The sequence below is a fragment of the Peromyscus leucopus genome, chromosome 14, assembly GCF_004664715.2.
Source record: "Peromyscus leucopus breed LL Stock chromosome 14, UCI_PerLeu_2.1, whole genome shotgun sequence".
Classification (NCBI taxonomy): Eukaryota; Metazoa; Chordata; class Mammalia; order Rodentia; family Cricetidae; genus Peromyscus; species Peromyscus leucopus.
Window position 1 is genome coordinate 83369524 of NC_051075.1, and position 16355 is coordinate 83385878.

A 16355-nucleotide genomic window follows, 5' to 3' on the forward strand; every position below is an offset into this window, starting at 1 on the left:
ATGTTTTGCAGCTCCTAGAATAGAGGTTTCTTAGTTTCATCCCTGGAAACCTTGGCTTTTCTACTAGGAAGGAAAGGGGTGGCCTTGGCGGGCATCAAGAACTGCTCCTGGCTCTGTCTGTGGTGAAGGGTCTTCTGCAGGTGTTGGTAGGGGGTTCCAGAGCTTGAGCATAGCTACTGTTATTGTTATTTTATTTTAAAGCTTTCAGAGTGATACAGAATCGTCCCACAAGCTGACTTGCTGTGAAGGGTGACAGTGGTGTTGTAATGCACAGCGTAGTCTCTGAGTGCAGAGATCACTGAAGACCACCAGAGTCACCGCAGCAGGGGCTGGTAGGGCTTCTAAGAGGTATGGGGCATGGAGGGAAAGAAGCTTGTATTGTTTTACCTGCATTCTGTCTGTCAGATTGTAAGTCTGTGTGTGTTCCTCATGAAAGGCTATATTGTCATATGCGACCCAGGAATGATAGTGCTTCCATCCCTCACCTGTGCAGAGGGAGGAGCCTAGAATTTCCTAACAGACCAAGGACAGATACAGCATTATCAATGATGCTACCAGGGGAGATACTCTCCTCCCCCTCCTCCTCCTCCTTGTCTCCCTCCTCCTCCTTCTTTTCTTCTACCTCTTCTTCTTTTCTTCATTGGGTTTCATGTAATCCAGTTAGGCCTCAAACTCACCAGACAGCCAAAGGTGACCAGGAGTTTATGATCCTCCTGCTGCCAACTCCCAGTTCTTGGATTACAGGCATGTACCACTACCCTGCCCACTTTTATGTGGTACTGGGAACTGAACCCAGGAATTCACCAGACAAGCACTCTATCAACTGAGCTATAATGTCCCCAATGGGTCCCTGGCTGAAGTCCTGGAGTCTCAGAACTAAGCCCCAGGAAATAGCATTCACTAACAGATGCCATGCTGCTGAGTGAGTCAGGGCACACAGATGTCTTCATGTTGGTTCATGCCGTCAAATGCAGGCTCTTATTGGATGGATTTCACAGGCTTCTGTGAATGTTTAACTCATAATGTCTGGTGTGCCCCTGTGTGTCTTAGTTACTTTTCTATTTCTTTGATAAAACACCATGACCTAGATAATGTAGAATGTGTTTAACTGGGCTTAAGTTTCAGGGTCCATGGATCAAAAGCATGGTGTCAGGAGCCCCTGAGAGGCATAACTTGATTCATAAATAGGAGGGAGGGAGGGAGGAGAGAGAGAGAGAGAGAGAGAGAGAGAGAGAGAGAGAGAGAGAGAGAGAGAGAGAGAGAGAGACAGACAGACATTGGGATGGCTGGAGGTTTTTGAGCCCTCAAAGCCCACCCCCAGTGACACAGCTTCTCCAACAAGGCCACGCCTCCTAATCCTTCCCAAACAGTTCCACAAACTGGAGACCAAAGGGTCAAACATATGATCCTGTGGAGGCCATCAGGAATAAGAACCTTATCTATGGCCTTCACCTGCTTTCACAGAGGCTCCCTCCCTCCCTCTCTTGCTAGACTGCGTCAGTCTGAAGCCATATCAATTCCTAGCTTCTGGAATTTGGAGGGGCTGTCCCCTCAAATGGAAAACTCATGGTTGAAATGGAAGAGGCATGACTGAACATGGTCCTCCAGCCATGGTTCCTGCTCTGGGGTCCCGGACAGGAAGAAGACATGCCTCTGTGTACCCTTGTGAGCTGTGCTGCCCTCGGGGAGGTGCTGGGACCTGGCTGATGGGAGGGCCACTAAGTTTCTGATGGACTTTAACCAGACCTGCCCTTTCCATGAACAGCAAAGGGGTGTTGGAGAGAATGAAAGACTGTGGCCAAGGTTACAGAACCATCACAGTGCAAAACCAGGGGCTTTGGCTGCCTGTCATGGAGCCTCTTTGCTACCTGATAAGTGACTTCCTCAGGTGTTAGCTCACCCATTCACTCTGTGTCCTGAATCTCTGACCACCAGAGCACAAGAACCCAGGAGCAGTTCTCTGCCCAGAACACACAGCACTGAGACCTATTTGTGAGCAGGCAGGTGTGCTTGGTTCTGGAGAACTTGGGAAGAATTGACAGGGTTTAGGAGAGAATAAGAATACAGAAGGGGCCCAAGCTGAGGATGTCCATTTGTACAGGAAGCCAGCAGAGCAGCAAAAGGGTTTGTGGACTGACCCTGGACACTCAGGGAGACCGGGGATTGCCAGGTTCATCACAGAGGTGTCCACACAACAGTGACATGCCGTTGTGGGAGAGGAGCCCCAAAGCTCAGGACCTAACTATGAAGTATGGAATAGCTTGGAATGCAGGCTTCCATGACACAGGCCTGTTCACAGTGGGCCGCCTCTCTGAATAGTTCACTGCTCAGTTCAGACCTTTCTATGTGAGGTGCATACTATCATAGCTCTAGATGGCTTCTGTTTAGATGCCTGAGAGCCAGGAAAGTGTCTTCAGAAAAGGTGGAGTAGTCCAGGCTAATGAGAATAAACAAAACATACTCCAGATTGACAGCAAACACCAGAAGATCAGACAAACCAAACCCCAAACTAGAGATGGGCACCTATTGTGGGTCCCTTGAGTCAAAGCTCTATCTCCTGGGTGAACTTCCTGTCCTTTTTTTGTGTTTCTCCAGAATCGGCTTTGGGCAGTGTTTCACACTGGCTGCATTGAGAATAGGCTCAGTTAAGTGGCTGAGAGGCAGGTTAACCTCACCTCGTGCCTGTCTGCGGATGGACTCTGGAACCTCCACAGTCTCTGTGGCCCATGCTGCTCCTCAAAGAGGACCAAGCTGCAGAGAGGGAGGAGGGACTGCCATGGAGGACTCAGAAGAGGAAACACTGATAGGAAATGGATGCGTGAGAGTACTTTGTTATGTGTGCACAGTTACCACTGGGAAAACAGTAATACGCTCATTATTAACTCATGCTATGTGATCCACACACCAGATGGGGTTTGTTAAGTTTTATTTGGCTACAATACTAAATGATTTCAAAGAATTATCAGCTCCCAGTTATGTAAATTTGGTAAGAGCACTCTTGGATTCTAAGAATCCCCAGCTGCTCTGTAGGAGACCCAGAACCTTCCATTCTGCTCACATGACATGCCTGAGCGGGAAAATATTTTATTATCTTGCTCAGAGAATTCAGTTTTACATTGATATATTTTTTATTAAAAAAACTTTTTTTGTTGGGCGGTGGTGGCCCACACATTTAATCCCAGCACTCGGGAGGCAGAGCCAGGTGGATCTCTGTGAGTTCGAGGCCAGCCTGGGCTACAGAGTGAGTTCCAGGAAAGGCGCAAAGCTACACAGAGAAACCCTGTCTCGAAAAACCAAAGCCAAACCAAACCAAACCAAACCAAAACTTTTTTGTTCATTTTACATACCAACCACAGATCCCCCTCATCCCTCCTCCTGCTCCCCCAGCCTCCCCCACACTATGCCCCCATCCCCTCTTCCAAAAGGGTAAGGTCTCCCATGGGGAGTCAGCAGAGCCTGGTACATTCAGTTAGGCAGGACCAAACCCCTTTCTCCTGCACCAAGGCTGAGCAAAGCATCCAACCTTAGGTAATGGGGTTCAGAAAGCCAGCTCATGCACCAGGGATAGATCCTGATCCCACTGCCAGGGGTCCCTCAAACAGACCAAGCTAGATAACTGTCTCCTGTATGCAGAGGACCTAGTCTGGTCCCATGCAGGCTCCACAGGTGTTGGTCTAGAGTTCATGAGTTCTCACTAGTTTGGTTTGGTTGTCTCTGTAGATTTCCCCATCATGATCTTGACCCCCCACCCCCACCCCTTGCTCATAGACTCCCACTTCCCTCTTTCTGACTGGTGCTTGGTTGTGGATCTCTGCATCTGCTTCCGTCAGGTACTGGATGAAGGCTCTATGCACATCAATATATTTTTTAATACTCTTAGGTGAAAGAATACCTGTCACATCCTTATGGGATTGTGGGTTTGCACAAATCTCAGCGCTTTTTTCAAAGTACTGAGCAGGAAGGCAGTTAATTCAGCCCCTCCCCACAAGAGGGAAGGTCCCTGAGTCTGTGGTCCTTTCTCTCTGCCATGGTCCTGAGGCCTAGAATTGGGGAGGAGCTGGGCAGGTGAGTGCTGCTCAGGTGGACAGGGGTGAGGACCACCTGGGTGAGGCTGCTCAGGTGGACAGGGGTGAGGACCACCTGGGTGGGGCTGCTCAGGTGGACAGGCAGGGGTGAGGACCACCTGGGTGGGGCTGCTCAGGTGGACAGGGGTGAGGACCACCTGGGTGGGGCTGCTCAGGTGGACAGGGGTGAGGACCACCTGGGTGGGGCTGCACAGGTGGACAGGGGTGAGGACCACCTGGGTGGGGCTGCTCAGGTGGACAGGGGTGAGGACCCCCTGGGTGGGGCTGCTCAGGTGGTCAGGGCCAGGCGTCCTGTCAACCAGGGAGGTTTTGACCTTTTATTTGCTGTCTTACCACAGAAGGGTACAACCCTCTTGTGAGTATCTCTTAGAAGTTAGGATGGGAGAGCTACACTGGTCCAGAAGAAATAGGTCAGTTTTGCTTTGAAAACAACAACAAAAAGGTACCAGAGAGATGATGGCTAAGGATGGTTTTGTATTCTGAGGAAACAAAGGTAATTAGAATTAAAGCTAAAAGGATCAGCATGCATATGTGCACATATGTACATATAAGTGTGTGTACATGCATGATTATACACATGGGTTAGTGTACTTGTATGCCCACATGCAGGCATGCGCATGTATGTGTGTGCATGTTTGTGTGCACATGTATATTCACATAGGAATGCATGTGAGTAAAACGTGTGCATATATATGTGTGAGTTCCTGCACACATGTGTGTGTGTAGACACAAGTGTATCTCCATGTATGCATGAGCAGATATGTATGTATGTGCACATGTGTAAGTGTGAACACATATATGTTTATATGAATGTCCATGTGTGAATCTCCATGCATGCATGCATTACTCATTTAAGTGTGAATATGTACACACATATATGAATGTACATGTGGTTGTGCACCCATGCACCCATGTGTACACATGTATACCTACATACCTGTATCCGTATGAGTGTGTACATGTGTATTTGTGACTGTGTGTATGTATATGTGCACATGTATTCAGTGCAAGCTGAAGTGTGGGAGTCCAGTGGTCAAGTAGGAAGAATTCTCTGAGCTCCACGCCCTGCTCTGGGGTGGTCAGCTGAAGGAGCCATTTGAGAATTTTGGAAATGTCACATGTTTTCATGAAAGAGTAGATAACGTGTTAATACTAAGGAATTACAGGTGTTTTTTGTTTTGTTTTTTGTTTTGTTTTCTTTTCAGTGCTGGAGATAGGATCCAGGGACTGATGCTTGGAAAAAAGAAAGAAATAAAACAAACAAACAAACAAACAAACAAGCTCCACCATCGAGCTGTGTCCCTAGCCCCAGGAACTGTGTTCCAAATGCAGGGCCACATTGTGAAGATGGCTCACGTGGGTGTCTCTGTGGCTCAGCTGCTTGCCTCAGGCTGACATTGGCCTTAGGTGTAGATCCTTTGTGAGCTGCTGGCTGGAGGGCTGTGTTCATCTGAGGGCTGCCTCTGGCCACAGTGTGCCCGGACAAGGCTGGGTGTAGCACACCGCACACTGGAGGTGCCAAGTCTCAGACTCCAGGGCAGGGCACCAGCCCCGGCTGTGACATTCCTTTCCTCTGGACGCCTTACCATGACAGTCAATGTTATTAGGTGTCTGATATTCATGAGGAAATATATTTTCATTGATTTTAGAGCGTATGACAATGCCCATAAGTCAGCAGGTAATTAGCACACTGTGACTTGTGGCGTGAGGTGAGCGGCCTCCGCACCTCTGGGAATGCCTCACTTGAACTCTTGCTGTTCCATTTCCTCCCCCCAGGTCTTTCTGAGGCACACGCTCATCAGGCTCCAGCAATGACTCTGGCTCGGCAGATGCTAGAGCCAGGCTGCCTCGCTATAGCTGGAGCTTACAGGAACACGGGATGCACATTTTGTTCCATCAGTTCTAATTGTCGGGTGTGATTCAGGAAGCTTCTACTTTTTCTAGAGAGTTCTGGCATCTGCCATCTCATGTGACAAACACAGAACTCTGCGAGCAAGTCCTTCACTGAGCTCTGTGTCTGCACTCATGCCTGCAACCCTGCCTTTGTCTAGTCCTGTAGGCACTTGATGAGGGCTGTGCTGGTGCTCACCAGAGTTGCACACTCACGGCCACAGCCTGGGACAGAGCTGTATGCCCACTGCTGGAGCCAGGGTGTGGAGCACACAACTACCCCAGCCTCCCTTCCAGCTTAAGGTGCCCTTGCACCTCTGCACCCTGGGAGGAGAGAGGCATCAGGCTGCTGGAAGCTCCCACGGTTCATTTCTGCTGGATGTCAGTGAGGGGAAGATCGGCGATCAGATGGAAGCAACCCAGAAACTGACAAACCTGGCCTTAACCTTACTGCTCACAATGCTGAGATCTGAGAAGCCACATGACCACCGTAGGTCATGGCATTTGTGGGAGCCAGCATGATGCCTAGGCCTACAGCTCTGAGTTCTCACCTGCTGTTCCCCAGTGTCCTTAAAAGGCTTGCTGCCACAGCCACCCTGCCTTAAAACACTGCTTGAATTCAATGCTTATGGATGAAGGGATGGCCCTGGCTGAGAGGAGGCTGTGGGTGGGGTGGAGACATAAATGAGGCAGGGTTGCTTCAGGGGTAAAGTGGTTGACACAGATATGCTAAAAATGTGCTTAAGAGATGAAAATGCCATCTTCCCTAAGATTATATCATTATTTCGAGGAAATGGGATCTTCTGGGGTGGAGGCTGCTATGGTTGAGCTTCAGGCTTGCTAGTCTCAAGTGCACAAGCCGGTGGGCAGTCTGCATAGGGCTGAATAAGTGACTGTATGGACTTGGCTCACCCAGGTGTGACCCAGAATCCTCTCAAGACAAGTGACCTAAGCAAAGGACCCTGCCAGCCCTGGCTTTCTCCTCTGGCATGTCAACGGAGTGGCCATGAGGATGAAAGGAGGCCATTGGCTCAAGTCAATTGCAGATCTGTGTCTCCTTTGTGTTGAGTGAGCCTGGCTTTGTGTCTTGTGCCGCCCGTGCTTGCTGAATGCCACTGGCTGCTGCAGCTGCAAGTGTTTGTTCCAACTCTTATGTGAAGAAGTTAAGGGTTCGGTTACTTTGTGATTGATAATTTTTTCCCAGTTGCCTTTGTACTCACTCATTCACTTACTTAGAAGGGCAGCCATGGGAGAATGGGCAGAAGATACAAAGAAGAACCCCAAAACCTCACTCCTGAGAGGATGATGAACTCTTTAGTCTATAATCATTGTGCACTGTGGCAGGTCCTATCCGGTGTCTGGACAGAACTCCCTGGTCTGTGTGGAGGACGCCGTGGGGGAGTTTTGAGTGGGTCTTGTAGGAGTTTGACCATTGGAGAAACAGTCATGAAGGCATGTAGGCTTTGTTGTTGAAAGACATGTATGTTCAGAGCACACTCAGCTTGTGTGGACTCCTAACACTGCACTGGTACAGGATGGAATACAGCATTGTATCCCTGAGGGAGTGGGGGCCCATCTGAGTATAGCCTCTCTCATGCCCCACCCCTGACCCTGCCTAGATGGGGTCATCAGGCTAGATGACCCCAGCCTTTCTCTGTCTGTGTTCAGGGTGGCTTGGCACATTGTACAGGTTGCTTCCAGCTGCCTGCTCCCTGCTGGGTGAGTACATTTGCCATTGGCTCACCTTCCTGTTTCATGAGAGACCATCAAGGTCTCTTTCAGCTCCAGGGAGAGGCTAGCCACCTTGGTGTGTTCTCTCCAGGTGGGGTCCCTCACGAATCCTTCTTCTGCCACTTTTCATGTCCTCTGTTCCCTTCACCTACTTGTCTTTCCTCTTCTGTCATTGTCCATGGTGGTCACGGGCATTGCAGAGGCCGCCTTGTAGCACACAACCAATCAGTCTCCCTAGAGCCACAGGGCCAGATGCCAGCATCCCTCCCTGTGTGCACAGGTGGATTAGGCCTAGAGGTCTGGCCCATATCTGATGTGCTAAGTGTGAGCTAAGCCTCAAGCCCCGAGACTTCCTTGGGTGGGTAGCTGGGCAGTTGTGAGGCTAGTGGAGGGGTGTGTCTGCAAAGATGACCATGGCAAAGATGTGGGCTCTCTCTGATGTGGCCTTGAAGGTACAGGACGGGCTGAGCACCCTCCTGATGAAGAAGAGCTTAGCCGGATCATACAGGGGTCTGTTATAATGGCTTCAGAATAACCCAGCACCATCATGAAGAAGCAGACCTGCATGGTGGGTGGGGTCTGAGAGACTCAAGGACCCCTGTTTTCTCTGCCACTGACTCCTCTTCTCTTCCTTATCTAGGCTGCTTGTTTGAGGAAGGCCTGTGTGGATCATCGGAGGCCTGTGTGAACGGTGAGTGTGGATTCTGCATGGGGTGCCTCTGAAGCTCCGGATCTGTTTCTTCTGCTGGGGAGCTGGAGGGGGGCCTCCAGGCCTAGGGCGCTGTGTGTTCTGAAGAGGGCAGCAGAGCTGTTTGTCTTTGGACGCTGTGGTTGGAGAGAGTTCTTCCACACAGATGTGCATCTGGGAGCTGTCAATCCCAGCCCCTGTGTTTAGGGCTGTTCTCCAGAAGCTCTGCAGTGGGAGGCAGGAGTGTGGTTGATGATGGACTCTGGTGTAGAGAAGAGAGGCTGAGCGTGAGTCTAGTGTGCTGGTGTTCCTCAGCACTAGCCCTGGTTGCCACGCACACCCAGCCCGTGGTTGGCGCCTGTACATTTTCTGTGTTCATGTCTTCTGGCTGATCTCACAGGAAGTCCTTCCTGTAGCCGGCTCCTGGAAGGGCTGGCCGATAGCTGTCACCAGAGGGGGAAGTGGCCACAGACTTCTCAAATGAAGAAAACTACTTCCTGTATTCTTTGGTACATGGCCGGTTCTGGGAAGTTTGCTGTTGGAGCTGGAGAAGGGGTGGACATTATGCTGGAAGGTCACAGTCATGTGTTTCAGAGTGAGGCTGGGTATGCAGTGGCCCTCAGGAATCCGAGGCAGGCTGGCGAGGCCCATGTACCTTTCTTCTTAGCTCACTGCCTGTCTCTCCCTTTAGCGTATTAGTTGGGAGGAGAAGTGTCCTGCTGCTGCTGATTTTGAGCTGGCACAGGTACTCTCCTGTGGCCCCGCATAGCCACAGGTGCCCATGGGCTGCTTGATTTGCAGAGAAGGCACCAGCCTTGGGGACAGGTCCAGGGCAAGCCCTTCCTTGAGTGCAGGAGCCAAGCTTTGTCTGTCCCGAAACTAAACCAGCTGCTTGTGGGCTGTGCAGAGGACCAGTCCTGTGGCCTAGATCAGGGATCTCAGGGTGGGGAGAACTGTGTGTGTGTGTGTGTGTGTGTGTGTGTGTGTGTGTGTGTGTGTCTGAGCCGCAGCAAGGGACATCAGGGAAGGGCAGCACTGGCCCCGGGGAGGAAGGAGAGCAGGATGCCAACTGTCCCAGCCTTGCTTTGTGTTTGCTTTCTGGGGGAACATTTCTGTAGAGGATGTGACGGCCATGCCAGGCCAGGTGTGGATCCTGCCAACTGTGTAGCCTGGCTGGCGCGACTCCAGACTCCTTGGATTGTACTTTGTGCTGCTTTTTTTGGGAGAAAGCCTTAAGTATATTATCTTAAAAATATCTTTTCAGCCTGGACCCACCAAGCTCTGATGATAAAGGACAAGGTGTGTGTTTGTGCACGTGTGTGTAACCAGAGACACAGCACCAGCAAAATGACAGACACAGCTGTCACCCTTCCCTCAGCAGAAAGCCAGGCTGGAAGGGAACCACAATCATTCTTCGGTTGATTTTCTTCCCTAACTCCGAGTTGCTTTCCTAACCTTCCGTGATAGGCACATTATTAAGATAATGGCTTTCCATTCTTTGGGAAAGAAAAGCAATTTAAATGTAAATACAGATATTCAGGTCTTGATGTGTGGGAACAGACAGTATTTGACACCTTTTTCTAGTGCAATTAGGTCTAGGAGACGGCAAGGCAGGCTTGCCCAAGTGCTGCAAGCCTGGGTGTTTGCTGTGGCTGACAGGAGTCAGAAGAAACATAACATCCTGTTGCTGCTGGCCTGGATTTACTGTTGTCATGGTGACTGTATAATTCAGCCTGCCAGCTGGTGGAGCAGAGAGGTGTGGCCAGGCTCAGTGGAGATGGACAGGTGGCCACGGGGCAGGGTGTGGCATGGAGTCCAGGGTGCCTGCATTCATACCTGGGGCCTCTTTCATTCTCCTTTCCTTTTCTTGGGATGGAGGCAGACATGTATAATCTTATTAGCTAATTCGTACATTTTAGATGCCTATAGGCAAAAACCAAAAAATTAAAGTGCTTGGCTGGAATGAGGCAATTTATAAAGAATGTCAAAAGCTAAACATAGTCAATTTACACCTGTTATTAAAAATATAAAGCAAAGGAAGCCAAAGGGCTAGGGGTGTAGCTAAGTGGCAATAAAGAGTCCCTGCTCCAAGGTCGGCGGTCTCTACTCCTTTTGACACACGGAGGGAAGAATAGGAAGGTCAAGAGGGTACAGAACAGTAAAGCTGCCCAGATGGGAAACTGAGAGACAGAAAGGGAGCCAGAGACAAGGAGTACCCTTCACAAGCTGTCCCGGGGACTCACTTCCGCTTACCAAGCCCCACATTTTCATTTCTACCACCTCTCAGTAATACCATAAAATTATGAATTCATACATTGACCAACCCATAGATTAGGTCAGAGTCCTCAGGCTCCAACCATTTCTCAGTGATTGGGGACCAACCTAAACACACAGGTGTTTTAGGTGACACTTTTTATCAAAACCACAATATCCCACAATCAAAAGCATTGGGAAATGTTCACTCTGAAACAGTATTTGGTCATTAGAGGAAAAGCTGTAAGTGTTCTGAGTATTTTGCCATCCTGGAGTGGGATGAAGAAAGTAGAGTTTAGACTAGTCACATGGGATTCTTGAATGTGAGGAAAATCTGCTTCAAAAGACTTGGAAGTGGATTTTCTTCCAAAACCAGTAACTCTGAATGGTACATCAGAAACTAGACAACATGTCCTAAAAAGGAATCCACAAGTGAGGAAGAATGAAAGCAAATTTGCAAAGATTGAAAAAAATGCTTATGTTACATCACTGTGTCAGTGGCTCATGGAGGTGTCCCTGGGCTCCACAAATTCTGACCTGTAATCTGACTCATGAGATACACATTCTAAAAAGTCATCCACGACACCAAGTATTAAAGGAAGCTTCCATCACAGATAATCCTTTGCAGTGATAACTGTGTTAATTTAGACACAGTGGATGTTTCATTCTTATTGAAATAAGAATGCATTCAAAAAAGTTTATTGTTTATATGTGTGTGGGTGCTTTACTTGCACGTATGTCTATACAGTGCATACATATAGTGCTCACAGAGGCCAGAAGAGGGCATCAGACCCCCTGGGACTGGAGATAGTTGTGAGCCACCATGTGGGTGCTGGGAACCAAACATAGGTCCTGTGGAAGATCAGCCAGTGCTTTTAACGGCTTCGCCATCTCTCCAGCCCCAGGGAATGCTTTCATAATTACGGTGTTAGCTGCTTTTCTTGTTGCTTTACCCAAACACTCTATGAGTCGCAGCTCGGATGAGGAACGGCGTATTGTGTGTGGCTTATAATTTAAAGTACAGTCCATTATGGGAGGTGTGAGGGAGGTGTGGCAGCAGGGGCATGAGGTGGCTGGCACTGTCCCATGGTATGGAGCTGCCCGATGTTAGGATAACTTCCACCTCAGTTAACCTAATCTAGAAACTCCGTTACAGACATGCCCAGAGGCCTGCTCTTTAGGTGATTCTAGACCTGGCTAAGTTGGCAGTCAGTATTAACCATGCACTTTGCTTTATCCATGACCCAAATATTAGGCAGGCATTAGAAAGGGAGCGCAGCACAGTGAGAGGAAACCATGTGATCGGTGAGGCCGTGCAGAGGGGAGGGGAAGGGCTCAAAGGCATTGCCAAGCCATGGCTCCTTGTCTGGGTGGTCACTTGACTTTCCTTATATCGTTCTGCTTTTCAGTGTTTTCTTACAAACATGTCTTTATTGATACAGTATTTCAAATTCTAAGGAAGGGCAATTGTGATAAAGTTTGTGTATTAGCAGGTACATAGATGGGGCCCTTCCAATGACCTTTGAGCCTGCTGTCTTTGAACTACCTAATATCAGAGTGTTTAAAATAAAACGAAAACAGTTAATAAGATGTGATTTCATTTATAGGTGCAGTACCTGACCAATGGGCACTTCCCTCTCCATAGTCAGGGCACGTAAAGACAACAGCCCTGTGCTCACGTGGGCAAGCACACATGTGAAAGTCGGAATGGTACAGAGGAGATTAGCATGGCTCCTGTGCTAACATGTAAATTCATGAAGCATTCCATATTTAAAAAAAGAACAGAAAACAGCCGCTGCCTCCTAGTGACTCTGTGCCACGCAGGTGCTGGAAGTGCTGGGTTGCCAGGAGTGGAAGGCTTCGGAAAATTCCCCCCGAAAGGTCACACTGCACAAGGCCCATGCCTGGCTTTGACTCCATTGTACTCTGCTCTCAGCAAGCAGGGAGGGCCCTCTGCTGAAGTTATTCACTGAGGGAGAGAAGACAGGCTGAGTGAGTCATCTCAGGAGTGTGAAAGGAGAGTAGAACTAGAAAAGCTACATCAGGATTAACGTGCCTGCGCCAGAGCAAGAAGCTGGTGAGCAGGGAAAGACTGGAAGCCCTTCTGGACCCTGGCATCATCTGACAAACAGAGCATGCACCCAACAAAGCCCTAGGAATCCAAACAGGATGAGAGAGGAGGAGGCTATAAAAGAGAATGTACTTCATGGCTGTGTTCTTTGGGGGCTCACTAGCCCACTTCTAATCTTTAAGTGCTTTTTTCCCCTTTTTGAATAAGCTATTTCTATTCCAGGGCTAACTTAAAAGGGCATGATCTTTTCCCCAGCTCTCCTACTGGCTGCTGGCAGGATTTCTACCTCAACTGCACTGTGTTCTCTCTTAAACGCTAATAAAATTGTTCTTGAGCTTCCTTTTGAGTCCATTTTGAAATTCTTTTATTAATGAGACTAAGAACCCTCAAAGAGACACAGCATTTCCCTGGTAACAGAAATGTTTGTGTACCTGGGTAGAAGAAATTATTTATTTTGTCCTTGTTAATGAAAAAACACAGCGCTCACTTTGGAATAAGAGGTAGTTTATTCTGGAACCTAATTTGAATGATCATGGCCCAGGAACACAGATTTAGGTTACCCCAAATTTTATATTCCAGTGTGAAAGCAGTTTCATATTTTACAGAGCAAAGAAAGTCATAAATTAAGGCCAGTTTAAAATACATTGGTGGGCATGTCAACAAGACAACTTCAGCAAGATGGGGGGGGGCTTTGCTACAGGCTTCAGATGCTATCTGATGACATTCTTAGCTTTTGATTGGTAGAAACTAAGTGGTCTGTTAAATTAATAGATTCCACAGATTTGTATATTAGTCACAGGGTATTAAGGTGCAGATGTGAGCAAGGATTGGCTGTTCAGCATATGTCAGGGGAATCAGCCTCTAGGCCTGCAGGTTACAGCCTCTCCACACCACTGCAGCCCTCATCAGCCTGTCTTGGCATACACAACTTCTTTCCAGGATTTTTTGTTGACATCCCCCATCCTTGAGACTCATTCACTAAAACCAGCATGCTAGGGAAAAGTAAACAAGTTTATTTAATATTAGTTTCACCTGGCCCAGGAGCCTTCAGACGTGAACCAAGGGACAGGGTGTGCTGTGTTTCGTGGGAGGACAAAGGGTTCTGAACTACTGTTCCCAAGATGCAGGGTCTGTAACCTGCTGTCTTGGTTCCCTTGTTTTTAAAGGAAATCAGCAAACATGATTGATTAAGGAAGATCTCTTCACAGCACAGTCAGACTGGGGAGAGAAGGACTTTGTTTCTCTCACCTTTCACTTTGTAGAATACCGTGAGACAAAGGCCATAGACAACGGCCTTCTGGGAAGGAGAAAGAGAGGGAGAGAGCTTAGAAGCCAGTGGGGGAGGGTGGAGGGTCAAGGAAGGTGTGGTGAATGTGACAGAGTGCAGTGAGTTCTTCAGACTTTTGGAGTGGGAGTCTGGGGTTTGGTAGCTCCAGCAGGGGAGGGTCACCCTTACCCCAACAAACAGTTTGAGAAGACAAGTTGTGATAGTGAATATTCCTTGTGAACATAAAAGGATGTAGAATCCCCAGAAACAACTGTTCATGTCAGTGAAGATAGTTCTGTAAATGTTTCACTGAGGGGGAAGTCTCACCCTGTGTGTGTGGCACCGTTTCATGGGCTGGAGTCTTGGATTGAAGAAAAGGAGAAAGCAGCTGAGCACCAGTGTTCATCTTTCTCAGCTTCCTGACTGTGACCAAGCTCCTGCCAGCAAGCTTTCCCCACCGGGATGGACTGTGTCCCCCGAACAATATGCTGAAATAAACCCCCTTGTCCAGGGCTGGAGAAGTGCTGTTCTCGCAGAGGATGCGGGTTTGATTCCTAGCACTCACATTGTGGCTCACAACCACCTGTAAAACTCCAGGTCCAGGGGATCCAGTGCCTTCTGACTTCTCTGGGCACCAGACACGAACATGCATGTGAGCAAAACACTCAAACACATAAAATGAAATAAATAAATCTAAATAAATGAATACAAACCAGCCCTTTGCTGTAAGCTGCTTTGATCAGGTATCTGGTCACGTTAATAAGAAAAGGAACCAATTCCCCCTTCAGACTAGCACAGAGAGAGAGAAAACAGGCTTACTGAATGCCCCACGGGGAACACTGGGCTGGGTAAGGCAGTGGTCTGGGAGGGAGGCAGAAGCTGGGGAGAGGCTCGCTATTCTGGAGAAGTACCTGTGTGGATAAGGTGACTTTCTTCATGTGTACTTTCCAAGGGTGTAATTCCTGCCACATGAGCAAGGGTGGGTAGTCCAGATTGGTGTGAGGCCCTTGGAGGTCAGTGTGAGTCGTTGGACTCACGTCCAGTTCTCAGCCCTCGCTGAATGTCAAAGGGTCTTCCTGGTTAGTTGGTGCTTGGTCCAGGACTGAGGCTCTGGCTACAGAGTGTGGCTCTGCAGTGCCCAGTTATAGCACTTCCTGGCTGCCCTTTGGACCAGGTTTCTGAGGACACCTGATGGAAACCCTCTCCATTTTTCTGTTTTTTTTTTTTTTTAAATCAATAGCCTTCCTGTCATGAACAGAAAAGGTCAAGGGCAATGGCTTATTTCTTTGTCTTCAGCCAAAGAACCAACACAGAACAAAGGTAGAGCTTCAGGCTCTCATCCTGTATCCAGTTCCTTGGGGGCCTGCCCTAGTAAGGGTTACTATGCTGTGATGAAAAATCATGACCAAAAGCAACATGGAGAGGAAAGGGTTATCTTGCTTAGACCTTCACAGCAGAGGAAGTCAGGGCAGGAACCTGGAGACAGGAGCTGATGTGGAAGCCACGAAAGAGTGCTGCTTTATCCTTATGGCTTGCTCAACCTGCTTTCTTATAGAACCCAGGACCACCAATCCAGAGGTGGCCCCATTCACAATGGGCTGGGCCCTCTCCCATCAATCATTAATTAAGAAAATTCCCTACAGGCTTGTTTACAGCCTGATGTTATGGAGGCATTATGTGTCTGGGTGTTTTGTCTACATGGATGCCTGTGCAGCACATGTATGCATGGTGTCTGTGGAGGCCATGAAGGCCAGAAGAGGGCATCAGATTATCTGGAACTGGAATTACAGACAGTTGTGAGCTGCCATGAGGGTGCTGGGAATTGAACCCAGGTCCCCTGGAGAAACAACCAGTGCTCTGAACTACTGAGCCATCTCTACAGCCCTGTTTTATGACATTTTTATAGTAATGGAGTGAAGAGAATTATAGATCAATATATTTTCCAGATATATTGATGAGACTACCAGGTGGGTTTGTTACAGCAAAGGAAGTCAGCGGTGTAGTCTTCGGATGCTGTCTTTGGACATCTACTTAGTCTTTGGTTAGTGGAGGCCAGTGCTCTGTTAGCACGTTCCCAGAAGACTTACCGAATGGTTACAAGGATGTTAGGTCACACAGAGGTGGCTCTAAAGGGGCTGGGAATAGCCTGAGATAAGTTGTCATCCAGCTCTGGATCTGCAATATGTCAACCTCTCCACAACCACATGTTCTATTGGTCTATTAGCCTCATAGTAGCTCTAATATGGCTTTGGCTCCTACCGCCCCAGGAACCTCAGTTCATACTAACTAAAAAACAAACACAGAACAGGACTGGGTAGGTGGCTCCAAGGGTAAAGCACTTTTTATACATGCATTAGGACCTGTGTTTAG

The 16355-nt window shown here is 48.5% G+C and overlaps 1 protein-coding gene and 1 non-coding gene across 2 annotated transcripts in view; both read left to right on the forward strand.

Annotated features, from left to right (window-relative positions):
* The window catches only part of Ptprn2 (protein tyrosine phosphatase receptor type N2), a 719135-nt gene that overhangs the window by 58785 nt on the left and 643995 nt on the right, over positions 1-16355 (forward strand). Inside the window, exon 2 of the mRNA XM_028880925.2 lies at positions 8347-8397. Within this exon, the coding sequence (XP_028736758.1) occupies positions 8347-8397 (51 nt within the window). The remainder of the gene's footprint in view (positions 1-8346; positions 8398-16355) is intronic.
* LOC114701044 lies at positions 12319-12421 on the forward strand. Its single transcript, XR_003735773.1, has one exon. It is a non-coding gene; the product is annotated as a U6 spliceosomal RNA (small nuclear RNA).